Source organism: Phocoena sinus, chromosome 2, assembly GCF_008692025.1.
Source record: "Phocoena sinus isolate mPhoSin1 chromosome 2, mPhoSin1.pri, whole genome shotgun sequence".
Taxonomy (NCBI): domain Eukaryota; kingdom Metazoa; phylum Chordata; class Mammalia; order Artiodactyla; family Phocoenidae; genus Phocoena; species Phocoena sinus.
Window position 1 is genome coordinate 71632327 of NC_045764.1, and position 15570 is coordinate 71647896.

Here is a 15570-nt window from a genome sequence, read left to right on the forward strand (position 1 = left end):
GTTGGTTATAATATCTTTTCAAAGACACAAGCTGGTTCATATTCAAAATAAACTCTCAATTCCCTCCTCAAAAGAGTCTTATAAAATCTAATTAGCTAGCATCGATTAATGGTGAAGTATTTAGATAAACACAAAGACAACTACAAACTTCATTTTCCAATGTCCAAGTTTAAGTTCAACAACAGTTTTCAAAATCTGAAACTGCCATCTTAAGCTTATCTGCATTTTGTGTATCTGTAAATAGCACACATATATACCTAATTTTCAGTATGTCTTAAGAAGGGGGGGGGAGAAGGGAGGGAAATCTGTTTTAAGCCCTGCAGTCTAAAGACTATAATTAACTTTTACAAGAAATATAATTGGAAAATCTTAGAATATAACTAGATGGAATCAACAAAGTACCCTGCCTAAAAGCAAAGATTCAAATAACCTCTGAGCTACCAGAGGCAAAAGCAAAGTTCCCTTTCTTAAGAATTCTCTCCCTCTCCCACCCCACAACAAACCCACCTCCAAAAAGAATCTCCTCCAGCAGAAACAAAATGAAAAAATGGGAGGGGGCAACTTCAAGAGCGAAGCACATTTATGTAATAACCGAAAGCTAACTGCATTTTATCCATAGCTATGGTGAGAAGGCTGACTCATGATATCTGAACTAAAGTAATGTGAATTTCAGCCTACAAAAAAATTAGACCTGAACCGAAATTCAGACGTTCAAAAACAGTGTTCTTCCAACTGTACTAACAATCTAGTTCCAACTTGGTGGCACTTTAATCAATAAACAGGGGGAGGAAGGGCTAATCAAATACAGAAATCTAGGGCTTCCCTGGTGGCGCAGTGGTTGAGAGTCCGCCTGCCGATGCAAGGGACACGGGTTCGTGCCCTGGTCCGGGAGGATCTCACATGCCGCGGAGTGGATAGGTCCGTGAGCCATGGCCGCTGAGCCTGCGCGTCCGGAGCCTGTGCTCCGCAATGGGAGAGGCCACAACAGTGAGAGGCCTGACTACCGCAAAAAAAAAAAAAAAAAAAAATACAGAAATCTAAAATTATTTTCAAAAGGTAGAATTTAAAATGTACTTTCACATCAAAAATCTTCAAAGGAATTATTCAGAGTATGTTTCCAAACATCTATAATCCTTTAACTTATCAAGCAGTAAGTGACTAGATGACAAAATAAAGACCCTGCTTTTACAAAGGCAAGCCAGAAGTATGGTTTGAATGGTATTTTAAACTTTGGGCTATCTCTAATGCCCCCAAGCATCTTGAGCAACTCTGTTAATCTTTGTCTGTTTCACAATCTATGAAACAGGAAAAACTACAAGGATGGGTAGTTAATTAAATTAGTCAGGATTAAATGCTAGCCAACTGCTTTGAAGTTACTTTAGGTTGTTCTCAGCTCTCCTCCTACTGAGTAAAACTCATAGATGAGAAAACATCTGGAATTACTATATATACTAACATCTGCAGACTCACAGCAGTTAAAAGATGATCTCTGTTTACAAATTTCTAAGCCAAAGATCATTCAACAATCGGAAAGATCTCAGGATACAACTGCAATGAACAATTTTTAGGTAAATTTCCTTTCATTGTGAAAGATACCTACTCTTACCTACATTCTCAAAACAGACTGTTAACAAATCACAGAGCATCTCCAGAGGTCTTGGCACAAAACAATTCTAGGTAAGATGAACAAGCTGTTCCTGTTGTTAATGGTATTCTCAGCATTCTAAGCTGTCAATCAAGGTAAGCTTCATCACAAATAAACGCTCCAAAAAGTACTAGCCCCTGCTGCGAATCTAAGTACTTCCTCCTAAGCCATCTGTCCAGGAAAGCTCTATTAAAACACCTAGAATGCAGTTGCTCTCACGTTTAAAGGCGCTATGAATAAACATAAAACACTAAAATACATTAAACAGTATATACTTTCCACTTCAAACATTAATAAACTACTACCCAAGTCTATATGGATACCTAGGTTGAACACGAAACCCATAGGCTGGACACTAATTTTTTTTTTCAAAGAAGGAAAATATATAATACAGCTCAAGAAAGGAGAAATAGCTCAAAAAGAAAAAACAAAGTAGGTTGGGGGAAATGCACTGATATTTGTAAATTACTCCCTGATGGAAGAGGGACTCAATTAAATTTTAAAACAGGAATTTAAATTACTCAATGAGCTACAAACTAAATTACTCACTGTTCTGCTTACTGAGCTACAAACACTAGAAAAACATAAGTATTACCAAATTGAGTTTAAAGGATCCAAAATTAATCTATTATATTCCAGTAAAGAAGGAAATTGCATAAATTTCAAAGAGGAAAAAGTAGGATGGTATAAGAGCCTAAGGCTAATGCTGTAAAAGCAAAGAATGATGAGAATGAGCTATTTTGAGGATAAATGAATAACAAGAAACAGAAACGAAGAGTTCAAATTCTCCCATCAATCCCATCCTCTCTCCTGCTTAGGCCAAGAAGGATAGTCTTTGTATACTACTAAGAATACCATCAGAAAATAACTTTTGATCCATGTGTCAAAACTTCTTCACAACAGCAAAATGTTAGGCTGAATCCCTAGACTGCAGCCTCTTCAAACAAACACATGGAGCACATTCTAAATTCCAGGTCCTTCACATGTACTACCAATTATTCAGAGACTTTGGAAATATGCTTAGGCTGCTTTAAGGTTCTGGGGGCTGGGACTGGGGGTGGATACTGCCAGAAAAACCAGAAAGACAATTACATTTGACTTAAGTGTACAAATATTATTTTTAAAAAAGTTTAAATTCTTCAGAAAAGCATATAAAAATCAAATGTTAATCTTCAAAATTAATGTGAAAAAAGTATCACCTGTCCATTGATTTTTAACTGCCCCATCCACATTTACTACTAAAAATGGCCACCTGCCCACCTATAAACACAGAATATCAAACGAATACAAATTCGTTGTGGTAACAACATTGCAGATGGTCAGCTGCTCACAATCCAGTCAAAGTTTACTTTACAGACTAAAAGCTGGAAGTGAAGACTGGTGAAAGCATTCTGGGGAGAAGCTCACTTTCCATTTATTTTAAACATGAAGTTTAAGGCCATTCCAGCCACCATCCAAGTGGAAGAAAGTTCCTTCATTCATTAAGCAAATATTTACTGAGTGTCTTATTACACTCTAGGCACTTAATAAATTATTTCATACAGAGTTATTACTAAAATGCAGTAAACGCATTTGACCTTATGATGAACAAATGACTGGTCCTACCTAGAAAATTTAGTCTACTGGGCATACAAGAGTCTTCTTTAGATTCAGGTTGTGAGAGAAATACGATACAAAATAACTCATCATCCCATCAACGGGATTTCTCACCTTTATCGCAAGCTTTATCACAAACTACAGATTTATTACCAATGACAAGGAATCAATAATCAGAACACCATCCTACTAAATGGATCTTCAAAAAAGGTTTTATCTCCAATATCCACCCCAAACTGCAAAACATTTACTTAATCTACACTTACTTTTCTTTTTTTAAAATAAATTTATTTATTTATTTATTTTTGGCTGCGTTGGGTCTTTGTTGCTGCACGCGGGCTTTCTCTAGTTGCAGGGAGCAGGGGCTACTCTTCGTTGCGGTGCACAGGCTTCTCATTGCAGTGGCTTCTCGTTGTGGAGCACAAGCTCTTGGCGCGTGAGCTCAGTAGTTGTGGCTCGCAGGCTCTAGAGCACAGGCTCATTAGTTGTGGCGCAAGGGCTTAGGTGCTCTGCGGCATGTGGGATCTTCCCGGACTAGGGCTCGAACCCGTGTCCCCTGCATTGGCAGGTGGATTCTTAACCACTGCGCCACCAGGGAAGTCCCTACACTTACTTTCCTTAGGTAACGTGAGGGCAAGCATGTACTAGAAACTTTAAGAAGCCTTCTCGGACTTCCCTGGTGGCGCAGCAGTTAAGAATCCGCCTACCAAGCCTGCGCTTTAGAGCCTGAGAGCCACAACTACTGAAGCCCCTGTGCCTAGAGCCTGTGCTCTGCAAGCAAGAGAAGCCACAGCAATGAGAAACCCGCGGGCCGCAATGAAGAGTAGCCCCCACTCGCAGAAACTAGAGAAAGCCCGCATGCAGCAACGAAGACCAAATGCAGCCAAAAATTAATTAATTAATTATTTTTAAAAAGAGAGGCCTTCTCAACTCTTTGAAGAATTAATCACGGAAAAATTCTCATGCCTATGCTATTAAAATATCTCCAATTTAACCAGCTACTTAACCCAAACGCTTTAAGTCTTTGGCTTTCCTTAGTTATTAAAACAGTTGTGTTTAGGTCATCCTTTTAAACAATTTGGGTTTTCTCCTCAGTACTTTGCCACTGGTTTAACTCTTTTACCCACATAAATATGAAATGCCCAAGCCTCCAGCTTCTGAAAATAACCTCTGATATGTGCACTTAACAAAAACCTTGAGAGAATGTCCTAGTTTCTTTTATTTAAAATTTTTTCATTTAAAATGAGAATGCCTAGGGACTTTCCTGGTGGCGCAGTGGTTGAGAGTCCGCCTGCTGATGCAGGGGACACGGGTTCATGCCCCGGTCTGGGAAGATCCCACGTGCCGTGGAGCGGATAGGCCTGTGAGCCATGGCCGCTGAGCCTGTGCATCAGGAGCCTGTGCTTCGCAATGGGAGAGGCCACAACAGTAAGAGGCCCGCATACCGCAAAAAAAAAAAAAAAAAAAAAAAAAATTCCGCCTGCCAATGCAGGGGACACAGGTTCAATTCCTGGTCTGGGAAGATCCCACATGCTGCGGAGCAACTAAGCCTGTGTGCCACAACTACTGAGTCTGCGCTCTAAAGCCTACGAGCCACAACTACTGAAGCCCAAGCGCCTAGTGCTCCGCAACAAGAGAAGCCCCCGCTCACTGCAACTAGAGAAAGCCCGCGTGCAGCAACGAAGACCCAACGTAGCCATAAATAAATAAGTAAATAAATATGATAATGCCTTTAGCAAAATTAGACATAAATCAACTTTTACCTCATTAGGAGACTGCTATTTTCAACATTTACCTTAAACCACAACATGGATTAATCTTCTAACCAGTTAGTTTCCTATCTCTCCCCAACTAGATTAGACTGTAACTTTTTTGAGAGCAAGGGACTGACTACTGGACCCCATGGTCCCAGCTAATACATTTTATAAACTCTGTAAGTCTCCACACAGACATAAATGTTGCTAGTTTTAAGGCCTTAAGGAATTCTTTAATATTTTAAAGCTATTTTGATCAGAGCAGGTGTCCTTAACTGTTACTATCATTGTATACAAGTGGGTTCTCAAAGTGTGATCCTGAGGCCCTGAGAGTTTCCAAAACCCCTGCATGGGGTACATGAGCTCAAACTATTTTCATAAATAACACTGATGTTACTTTTATTCTTTACCCTCATTCTCTCACCAGCATGCAGTGGAGTTTTCCAGAAGCTACATGATGTGTGATATCTCAAGAGACTGAATGCAAAAGCAGATATGAAAATCCAGCTGTCTTCTATTAAGCCAGACAACAGAGTTGCAAAAATTAAAATAATGCCAATCTTCTCACCAATTTTTTTGCTTTGAAAAGTATAGTTATTTTATACAAACTATTATGTTAACAGGTAATGGAATTATTATTGCTAATTGTAATGATTTAATAAATATATATTAAATTTTTTTGTTTTAATTCCTAGTACAGCAAATATCAATAGATATAAGCTGTACAAACAAAGGCTCTTTGGGTTCTTAATAATTTTAAGAGGGTAAAGGGGTCCTGAAGACAAAAAGCTTGAGAACCACTGTGGTACACAATTATAAAACATATACAATAATATATACCAAGGGCTTCCCATAGATAAGAAGCTCAAGTTAATTGTGAAGTATAATTACTTCTTATACCTCTAATCTTGTTGAATTATATATCTCCTTGAAAAGCATAATTCAGCATAAAGCCAGTCCATCCCAGGCCCTATCTAAGGGGCTTTAGATATTTATTGAGAGTCCTCTTTATAAAGATGTTCTGACCTATAATACCACCTATTACTTGAACAGTGTTTGGAGTTTCTCAAAGTTTTCACAAAAATTACCTTGTTCATCCTAACAACAACCTGTGAAGTAAATGGGAAGTATTACTCCCACCCCCGCTTTTTTTTTTAACATGACATAATGAAACCGATGCTCCAAGGAAACAGAACTACCTTCCAAGGATGTACTGCTACCTAGGAGAGCCTAGGATGCTGGTCTTTTGCAATTTGCTTGGCTGCCTTAAGGCTGTTTCACTGTGGTGTAACTGCAAACTCCCAAAGAAAACAAGGCAAGGGCATTAATTTTAGTGTCCCAGTGCCAAAACAGAGATTTTTCCCTCCCTAATAAGAATGTAATCAGACTCAATACTTGGTCACCGCATTATTCCACACACTGGCTACCCAAAAAGAAAGAAACAAACGCAGGAAGAAATTCCAGAGTGCTGGAGAATAAAGGCCAGAATACATAGCCCTCCAAGATGATGAATTAGTCAAGGACTCACAGCTTTTTTTTTTAACCCCACATTTGTTTATTTATTTATTTTTGGCTGTGTTGGGTCTTCGCCTCTGTGCGAGGGCCTTCTCCAGTTGCGGCAAGAGGGGCCCACCCCTCATCGCGGTGCGCGGGCCTCCCACTACCGCGGCCTCTCCTGTTGCGGAGCACAGGCTCCAGACGCGCAGGCTCAGCAGTTGTGGCTCACGGACCCAGTTGCTCCGCGGCATGTGGGATCCTCCCAGACCAGGGCTCGAACCCGTGTTCAAGCTGCACTAGCAGGCAGACTCTCAACCACCGTGCCACCAGGGAAGCCCTCACAGCTTTAATAATCATTTAATCACTGAAACAACAGGCGGGCAAGAACAAGATCAAACTCAATACAAAAACATGAGACTATATCAATGAATGGATGCCAAGAAGTTAAAGCGGAAGGCCCACATGAAATGGGTTCAACTCGTAGAATATGAGCAGAAGGAAAAAACCCACATAAAGTTGCAAAACTAGCTTTATTGGTTCTACAAATCCACGCACATGACTAAAATCACCCTCCCAAAGCAGTGTCAAAGACAAACTTCGTTGCAAGATGCAAAGATGACATCCTAGCCCTTGGATAGAAATCACCCCTCCCTGATCAGTTCAGTGCTTTGTGACCGCCTGGAGGGTTGGGATAGGGAGGGTGGGAGGGAGGGAGACGCAAGAGGGAAGAGATATGGGAACATATGTATATGTATAACTGATTCACTCTGTTATGAAGCAGAAACTCACACGCCATTGTAAAGCAATTATACTCCAAAAAAGATGTAAAAAAAAAAATCACCCCTCCCTGAAGACTACACATACTAGTTTGTTCTTTTTATCAGCACAAGCCTCTTAGTTATGCTCCAATTTAACTTAAGTTCCTCAAGAGATGCTCAACTTTCTGTATCTCTTTTCCACACTCAAGTGGACGCCCTGACTGACAAAGGCAAGACTGACTCACAACAGGATATCTGCCACTTGCATAAACTCTTTTCCTTTTTTTAGATGCATGTGACCAATGAGGCCATTTTAAAATTTGATGTGATTTTACCTAGAAACAGCCAGAAGTGTGCTGTCTGCTTTGTATCTATCCCTGCAGTTCACCACAGATGAGGAGAAGTAATTTCATCATTCCTCATGAGGTATGCTTTTCCTAGAGTTTACTTTGGTCATTTTTTTTTTTCAATCCCTGGGGTTGGGGTTACAGTTACAGCACCACAGCTCTACCTACAATTATAGATAATACAACACCAACTAATTTGTAAAGCAATTTGACACACCTTATTTGTTGTTTCATACTCAACATTCACTGTAGAAGAAACATTCGTAGGTAAGTTTCTACACCCTCATAAAAGAACTGCAATACTGCACCATAAAACCAATTAACCGGTTAATCTTCATGGGCTTTATGCAGAAAAAGACAATCTGACTTTACAAAGGCAAGCAAAGCATCAAACCTCTGAGAGCTCAAGGAAACCGCAGTTATTTCCATTCCTTATCCCAGGGTACATTTTTCTTTGTGGCCTTACCTGGATTTTTCTCCAAGGACATGATCAACATTTAAGTAACCTGTCAAAAGTGTCAAGGCATTCTCTAAACTATCCTCCCAGCTCCGGCCCACAATGAGAAATGTCACACAGCTAAATCGTACCATTGCTGTTTTCCTCCTTTTATTTCTTCAAATGAACTTAAGATTTTTGAAATGCACAGTTCAAATTTTACACTACAACGCAAACTACCACTGATCATCTCAAAGCTTATAAACAAAGACTCTATCGGCGGCACCAGGGCCCTACCAGGAAGTAATCAAAGCAGTGTGGCCGGTGCGATCTTAAGTCGCTAGAGCAGACAATAAGAGGGCACTGGGGCTTCCGAGGGGCCCGGCAGAAGGAGATAAGATGCTTAAGCAATGCAAAAGCATTACATAAACCTAATAACTGTCCTACAGCACATACACTCGGAAATCCCAAAGCAATTTCAAACAAACAAAAATATCTGAAAGGCAACGCGAGCCGCCCCTCCAAAGCAGCTGCTCGATCAGCCTTCTGAGCTTTTTCAGCCCGCAGCCTGTTTTCAAACTTCACCTTCCCGGGCTGATGAAAGATTCCGACCTCGGCCGCCCGAGTTCTGAGACCTCTCGAGGTCCCGGCGCCCGCTCGCCCGGCGTGGATCTAGTCGCCGGAGCATGGGGGGAAGCGAAAGGAAGCGGGTCCGGGGCAGGTAGCGAAGGGCCCCAGCGCGCCCTGCAGCCCAGACAAAGCTGCGCCCCTGAGCGGCGCTTTTCCCGTCCGGTCTAGGAGGGGACGCAACTCGGGCCCCGCCACACGTGCGGCCGCCTTGTGGGGGCCGGACACCCACTCCCGCGGCCCCCGACCCGGCGACACAGGCCAGCACAACCCCCGGGCACTGCAGGGCGGCGCGGGGGCGCAAGCCGCAGGCCAGGGTCCCCGCTCGCCGCCGTCCCCACGAGCTCGTGGCCCCCGCGGTCTCTATCCCTCGCGGGCCTCTCCTTCGCCGGCCGGACCGTCGGGCCGCGGGAAACAAAGGAGCCGCCGCCGCCGCTCCGCCCGCCTCGCCGCGTACCCCTCCCCAGCCGCTGGGCCCGGCTCGCCCGCACCGCTCCCCGAGTCCGCGCGCCGACTGCCCGCGGCCCCTAGACGGCAGGCCCGGCAGAGCCGGGGCCTCGGGTGCGCTGCAGGGCCGCCTGGGGCCGCACTCACCGCTGCAGCACCAGGACGACGGGGAGCCGTTGGGGAACTTGGCTGAGTCCGGGGCAATGCAGACGCTGGAGCTCAGGTGCGGACACTCCATGGCCACGAGGAGGGCGGCGAGGAGGACTGAGGCTCCGAGACCAGGCGGGGTGGGGGGGAGGGGCGGAGGAGGGACTCCGAAGGCTCTGCCTGGGGTCGCTCCTCGCCGGGCGCTCTGCCGACGGCGGCTGCGTCCCGAGCCCTTGCGTCAAAGAAAGCAAAAGCTTCCGGGCGCCGGGTTTTCCCGCCCGCCGTCTCCCGAAGCCCGGCTCCGGAAAACGTGGTGCTCCGGCATCCGGGTTCTGCCGCCACCCCTAGGCTGGAGGCTTCCGTCTTCCCAGGCCGGCCCCTCCCCTCCCCTGGGCAGGCCCCGCCTACAGGCCCGGCCCCGCCCCCGTCCTCTCCCGCGGGGTGGGGTCCCCGCGCTCGCAGGCTGGTGGCCCAGCGTCGGACAGCGCTCGGAAGTGACTTTCCCAACTCTGCTGTCCCCGGCAGCCGCGGCTTCCCCCGGCCCCGGGTAGGGTGGGGCGCCAAGCCGGGGCACGCCGGGCCGGTCCGCGGCTTTTACCCCGGCCCGGCGAGCGCTCACAGTCAGAGAAGACTGACCCTGCGTAGTGTGTGGTGGCCGGACTACACTGCGGTAGAAAATCTGGCCACACAAGAAAGTGTGAAGAAGAAAATTAAAACCACCCGGGCAGACAGACAGCCCCCATTTTACACACGAAGGCACAAGCTCAGAGGGGTTAAGGGCCTGGCCCCCGGTGGCCCAGCGGGATGCATAGGTCCCAGAGCAGTACTGGTTTAGTGGTCTGCTCCCTGCGGCAGGTACGATACTGACTGGGTTCTAGGTTCTGAACACGTGGCCTTTGCCAGCCACCTGGGTGCTGAGTGCGGGGACGATCGTGAATCTGGGTTCAGACCCGGTCACTGTGACTCACCAGCTGCATTACCTCGAGCACGTGGTCGGACATTCGTACCTCACCCTCCGGTGTAAGTTTAAATGAGGTAACTAACCTGGGTGTGCTGAGCAGGGCGGTCCCGGTTACCAGGTGATAAAAAGGGAAGGGATCTAACATTTGTTAAACACCTGCTGCTGTCTCCTAACCAGGCACTTAACACGCTACCTCATTTAAACCTCGCACCACACCGCCAGCTGCTCTAAACCATCCTCCTTTTTACCGCAGGGGAAACCGAGTCTGTAATTGGTTAATCCGTGCCGGGATTGGATTGGATCCCCGCCTCTCTGACCCCTTCGTAGAAAAGAGGATAGGGCAGGCCTCCAGCGGCCGGTAGGGCAAGCGTTACACCCTAGCGAGCCTGCTATCTCTCCGGGGCACGGCCTTGAGGACGTCCCGGGCTGTTACGAACATTGCCTCAAAGTTGAGGCTCCTTGTAAAACCCGGCGAAGGAGCAACAGGGCCAGGAGGCGAGTAGGGGGAGGGGGAGGCTGATGTGGCAATCCTGCGGGCTGGGCGAGAGGAGGAAGGAAGGTCAGGAAATGATTAACTGGGCCGGGCCGGGTAGTGGTTAGAGCAGGGCACCTCCCCGCAGTGCAGTCCTGGAGCAGTCCAGGGATGCCCTCTCAGTCACTTAGGACGCCTCGCCATCCTCCCCACCACCCGCCACCTCTCGGTTTCGGCCGCGCACTCCTCTGCCTAACGGTGTCCACTCACCTGCGGCCTCTCTGCCCACACTTTCCTCCCCCCCCCTCGCCCCCCCTTCACCAACTCCCGGAGTATTTCCAGTTCCTCTGTCAATGCTCTTTGATTGCTCCCCAAGTTTTACTTGACTGCTTTAGAGCAAGCCATCTTGAGGTTTTATGGCAGTGACGAGTTGTGGTGGAAAGTGCAGCTGCTCAAATCCTAGCCCTGCTGCCTACTTGGTGACCAACTTTAGCAAGTGTCTCTAGTCCTCCCAAGCCTTTTTTATCCGTAAAACTGGGAAAATAATACTTATCTCTCAAGGAAGATGCGAGAATTCGTGAGAATTTCCACCCCATAGCAGATAGTCAATAATTTATAGCTTTTTTCTTTTTTCTTTTTAATGACAGCAGGTGAGAGAATAATTCCTAGGAAGGGGGAGGATAAACAATAAATGTGACCTCTGCCCAGGCTGTCCCAACCCTCTCCTCCTATCAACCGATTCTTTTTCAAGGCCTGGCTGTATCAACCTCTGTTTCCTTCCAGAAACCTACCCCCCGTTTACGATCCATGCCCCCTCATTTAGCCATGAAACATGCCCTGAACTCACGCCAGTCTTTTATCCTAGCACGTAATGGTTCCTTTTTCACCCTCGCAAAGACTCAGTTTCCTTATCATCTAGACCTCAGCTTAAACATCACTTCCTCAGGGAGGCCTTTCCTGCCCCTGCCCCAATGCCAGGTTACCTCCAGGTGTGTGATGCCCTTGTCTGCCCCCATATTCTGCCTTTTTAAAACACTCTTCAGGCACGTAATTATTTGTTTAATGTCTGTCTTCCCCTTGGAGGTCCATAAGGGTAGCAAAAGAAGTCTGTCTGGTTTCCTGCTGTATTCCTAACATAACATGTGGAACATGGAGGGCATCCAATAAATGTGTTCAATCATGAATGAGTGATCGATTAGCAATGTCTATCATGGGCAGGCGGTTAGGAAGTGGCCCAATATATGCCAGGTAGTCATCCCCTTCTCCCCCGCTTGATCTGTAAATTTCCCTTCAGCTCTGAGTTTATGATTTTAAAGGCATCAGGAATGTGAAAACACCTTGTGAGGTGTAATCTGCCAGGGGAGAAAAAAAAAAAAAGAAAGGAAAAATAGTTTTTATTAGAGTCTTCTCGCCCTAACTAGAATAAAAACCCCTCCGAGCAGGGCCCCTAACCTAGCCCCCCCTGACTGGTATAGACCGCAGAGGGCGAACTATGACTATCAGCCAGTTCAGAGAAGCTAGGCAAAATCAGAAGTCACTCCTGGGACTTTTGCTAGGTTTACCTAAAAGTTTCCTTTGTCTCTGAAAGTTTTCATAATAAAAAAATTTTTTTTCTTTGGAAAAAAAAAACTCGTGGTGAGTAAATATGTCAAACGGGGGAAGACCACGGGGCACACTGGGAAATCTGCTTTTTTAGTCCCTCGTTTCTTCAGCTACATTTATTACTACGTTCTCTTTTTGGTTCTCGGCCCACATCCCTTCGGCGCTGAGGAGCTCTGACTTACACAAGGGTGAGCCCTGGTGGTGCAGAGCCAGCCTCCAGCGCGGGTGCCGGGTGCCGGGTGCCGGGTGCCGGGAACGCGCCGCTTCCGAGAGTCCCCGCCCAGCCCTCGGGAGTCCCAGGGGGTAGGGATGCGGGAGGAGGGCGGCTCTTGCCAGCAGAGGAGGACGAGTTTTAAAAGTTTGCATTTTTCAGAGGAGAGGAATGCACAATTTCAATCACACTATCAAATGTTTTTCTTCTAAAGGCTATATCTATATAAAGGGAGGAGGGAGGGTTGAGCCAGGAGCGGGGGTGGCTAAGTGGGGGGTTACAGGTTGCGGAGGGAACCATGATCAGGACCGGTCTCAAGGTTGTTATGACCATCCCCTAACTTTTAGACTTGAGACTTCTGGCAGAATTGGTGGTCCGGAAGCGAGGATTGCAAGCTGACCAGGCCCAGGGGAAGAAGCCTTATTGGAAGCACCGAGAGAGCTAGGTTAATTATTTACCTTAGAGATTTTTCTAGGAGCAAAACCTCCTTGGAAAACTCAAGAGGAGGCTTGGTGAGTATTCGGAAGGAGGGGGAGAGGGTGAGGAGAAGCCGCTCAGGGACTCTTTTATCACCTTGTTTAATTTCCAAGAGGCACTTATCTGATACTTCCTTGTTTACTTGTTTATCTATTGTCAGTCTCCTCCATGAGAACAGAGACCTTGCTAGTCCTGTTCATTGCCTGATTTCCAGCTTCTGGAATTCAGCCTGGTGCATGGCAGGTCCTCAGGAACTATTTGTTGAATGATTAAATGAATGATGGGGCTGGGTGTGGGCTTCAGCCAGGCAGCCCTCACTGGCTGTCATTCTCCCAGTTCTTTTCATTCACCCCTTTTGCATTATCTCCCTGCCCCAAATTCTTCAGTGGCTCCCTACGTGTGGCAAGATAAAATTGGAAACCCACTGCCATCACAGTCACCTGTCCCTTCTCTTTTGTTAAAGCTTTAAAAAAAAAAAAACGGTTCTAGCAATATCTAAAATAGCTCCCTCATTATAGACAATGTGCTTCCTCACACCTCTGTGTCCTCCCCCTTCCATTCCCTTTTACCTGCCCAGCTGTAACTCCTCCCCCATGAAGCATACAGCCTCTTTAGGGAAGCCCTCCATCACTCAACCGAACAGACGTCTATGCCCTCCCCTCACACCATCACTCTTTCTGTTCCTGCATCTTGTCACATGGTGCTGGGCTTTTCTGTTTACATTTCAGTCTCCTTTGGGAGCAGATGCTTTTCTTTTCAACTGTAGATCCTAGGCAATGAGTTCAGCGATTGAAGATATTGGGAAAAGATTATATTTATTGATTAAATGTTGTTGGAAGTGCCCCTTTCAAGAGCAATTACATCAATCATTGTGTGTAATGTTCCCCTAGGTATTCACAGAAAGGACCCTAACTCTGCAAGAACAGAAATTTACATTAAGTGGGTCCCAACTGGGTGCAAGATACTATATCAAGTGGTTTTCATTTCTTATTTAATCCCCACAACAAATCTTAGTTGGAGGTATTATCATTTCCTTTTTACGGATGAAAGAACTAAAGCTCAAAGAAGGTATAAACAATTGCATAAATTTACACAATTAGTAATTGCTCTTTTATCAAAAGTGGTTTTCACCCCTCACACACATGGCCAGCTAAATAATTTTGCCGTATTTTATGGGGGTAGCTGAAGTTCCTGATAAGGAAGAAGACTCTTAAGGACCACAGGACACAGAAGAGCCTTTTAAGTAACTAAAGAAAGGATCATTTATATTCAGTACCATTGTAACAATCGTTGTATCATCAACATCTTAATTTGTATTGCTTTTAATGCTTTCTTCTTTATCATTGAAATGTGAACTTCACAGCACTTTTATGAAGGAGATGAGAAGGTTTTCTTGTTTAAAGACCCACTTTGCAGCTAAAGCACTGACCAATTAAGCAAAACCAAATGGCTCTAGCACCAAACAACTCTTTCACAAGTCAAGGAGTCACTTTTCTCTCTGGGCCCCAGTCTCCCATTTGTAAAATCAGGGAGCTGAATCTGGATGATCCCCAAGGGCCGTTCTAGAGTGAACATCCATTTATCCTGTGATAGCTCAGGGCCACCCAGTGACACGGGCAGAGGCAAGACCGTCCTTGTATCCCGCAGCAGAGACTGCTAACTGTTCACCCCAAATCTGTTTTCTTTTCCTCCTGGTTTCAGAAAAGAAATTTCTCACCTCCCTTTACAGCTCCCTTTAGTCAATAGAGTGAGCAGAAATCACAAGAATCAGCCTTAGCTGGCACTGTGGACAGCTGCCCATGACAAAAATACTTCAGTGTCTAGTTTTGTTTATCAACACGTGGGGGAAATATATTAGGTCAGGTCCAGAAAGAAATGTTGGGTCTTCTAAGCTTCCAGTCTGCTCTTTCTTTCTGTGCTTCCTCTTCAACCATTTGTTCATTTACCCAACAAACACTGTATGCACTCCTGCCACGTGCCAGGCACTGAAGGTACAGGGACTTAGAGCTCTGCACTACATGGGGGCCTCCTCTGTTGACATCTCTTTGCCACTGTCAAGATGGAAAGTGTAATATCACTCCTTTCCCCTTTGTTCATTGACTGGACATCAGAGCCTCTGAATTTCAAAGTGCCATCTAGACATGGAGTCTTAAGCCTTTAAATTGTGAAAATGACTTCACACAGAAAGGGCCTGGCTTGGTGCTTGGTATACAGTAGACCCTCAATAAGTGTCCATTTCCTTGAGACCTTGTCAAATAGGAGGGTTGATGTGGGGGATGAAGGATGATGGCCTGAAATCATTGATTCTAGGATAGCTGGCCAGAAGGGCAGATTTTTATCCTTTTTAAAGGGATCCAGGCCAGATTGTTCATTCAACAAATATACTGATGCCCAAGGCTCACGGGATATAAAAGTGAAACAACACAAAGTCTCATCCTCAAAGGGATGAGGAAGGGAGCAAGAGAAACAGATCAGCAAAGAGGCAAGTGCAACCCAGCGTGATAAGTGTTATGAAGGGAAGTACAGGATGTTACTTAGCCACAAACAAGGGGCAACTAACCCAGGCTGGTGGGTGAGGGTGGGGGAAGCATCA

General features: G+C 45.7%; 1 protein-coding gene across 3 annotated transcripts in view; it reads right to left on the reverse strand.

The window, feature by feature from the left end:
• Window positions 1-15570, reverse strand: part of USP3 (ubiquitin specific peptidase 3) — a 215956-nt gene that overhangs the window by 85976 nt on the left and 114410 nt on the right. Inside the window, exon 1 of one of the 3 annotated variants that reach the window (XM_032621499.1) lies at window positions 9255-9621. The exons of 1 other annotated variant lie outside the window; for it this stretch is intronic. In XM_032621499.1, coding sequence (XP_032477390.1) covers window positions 9255-9345 — 91 coding nt within the window. In that variant the 5' untranslated portion in view covers window positions 9346-9621. Of the gene's footprint in view, window positions 1-9254; window positions 9622-15570 lie in introns of those variants that run through there. One more of the 3 variants, XM_032621501.1, reaches the window with a different exon arrangement.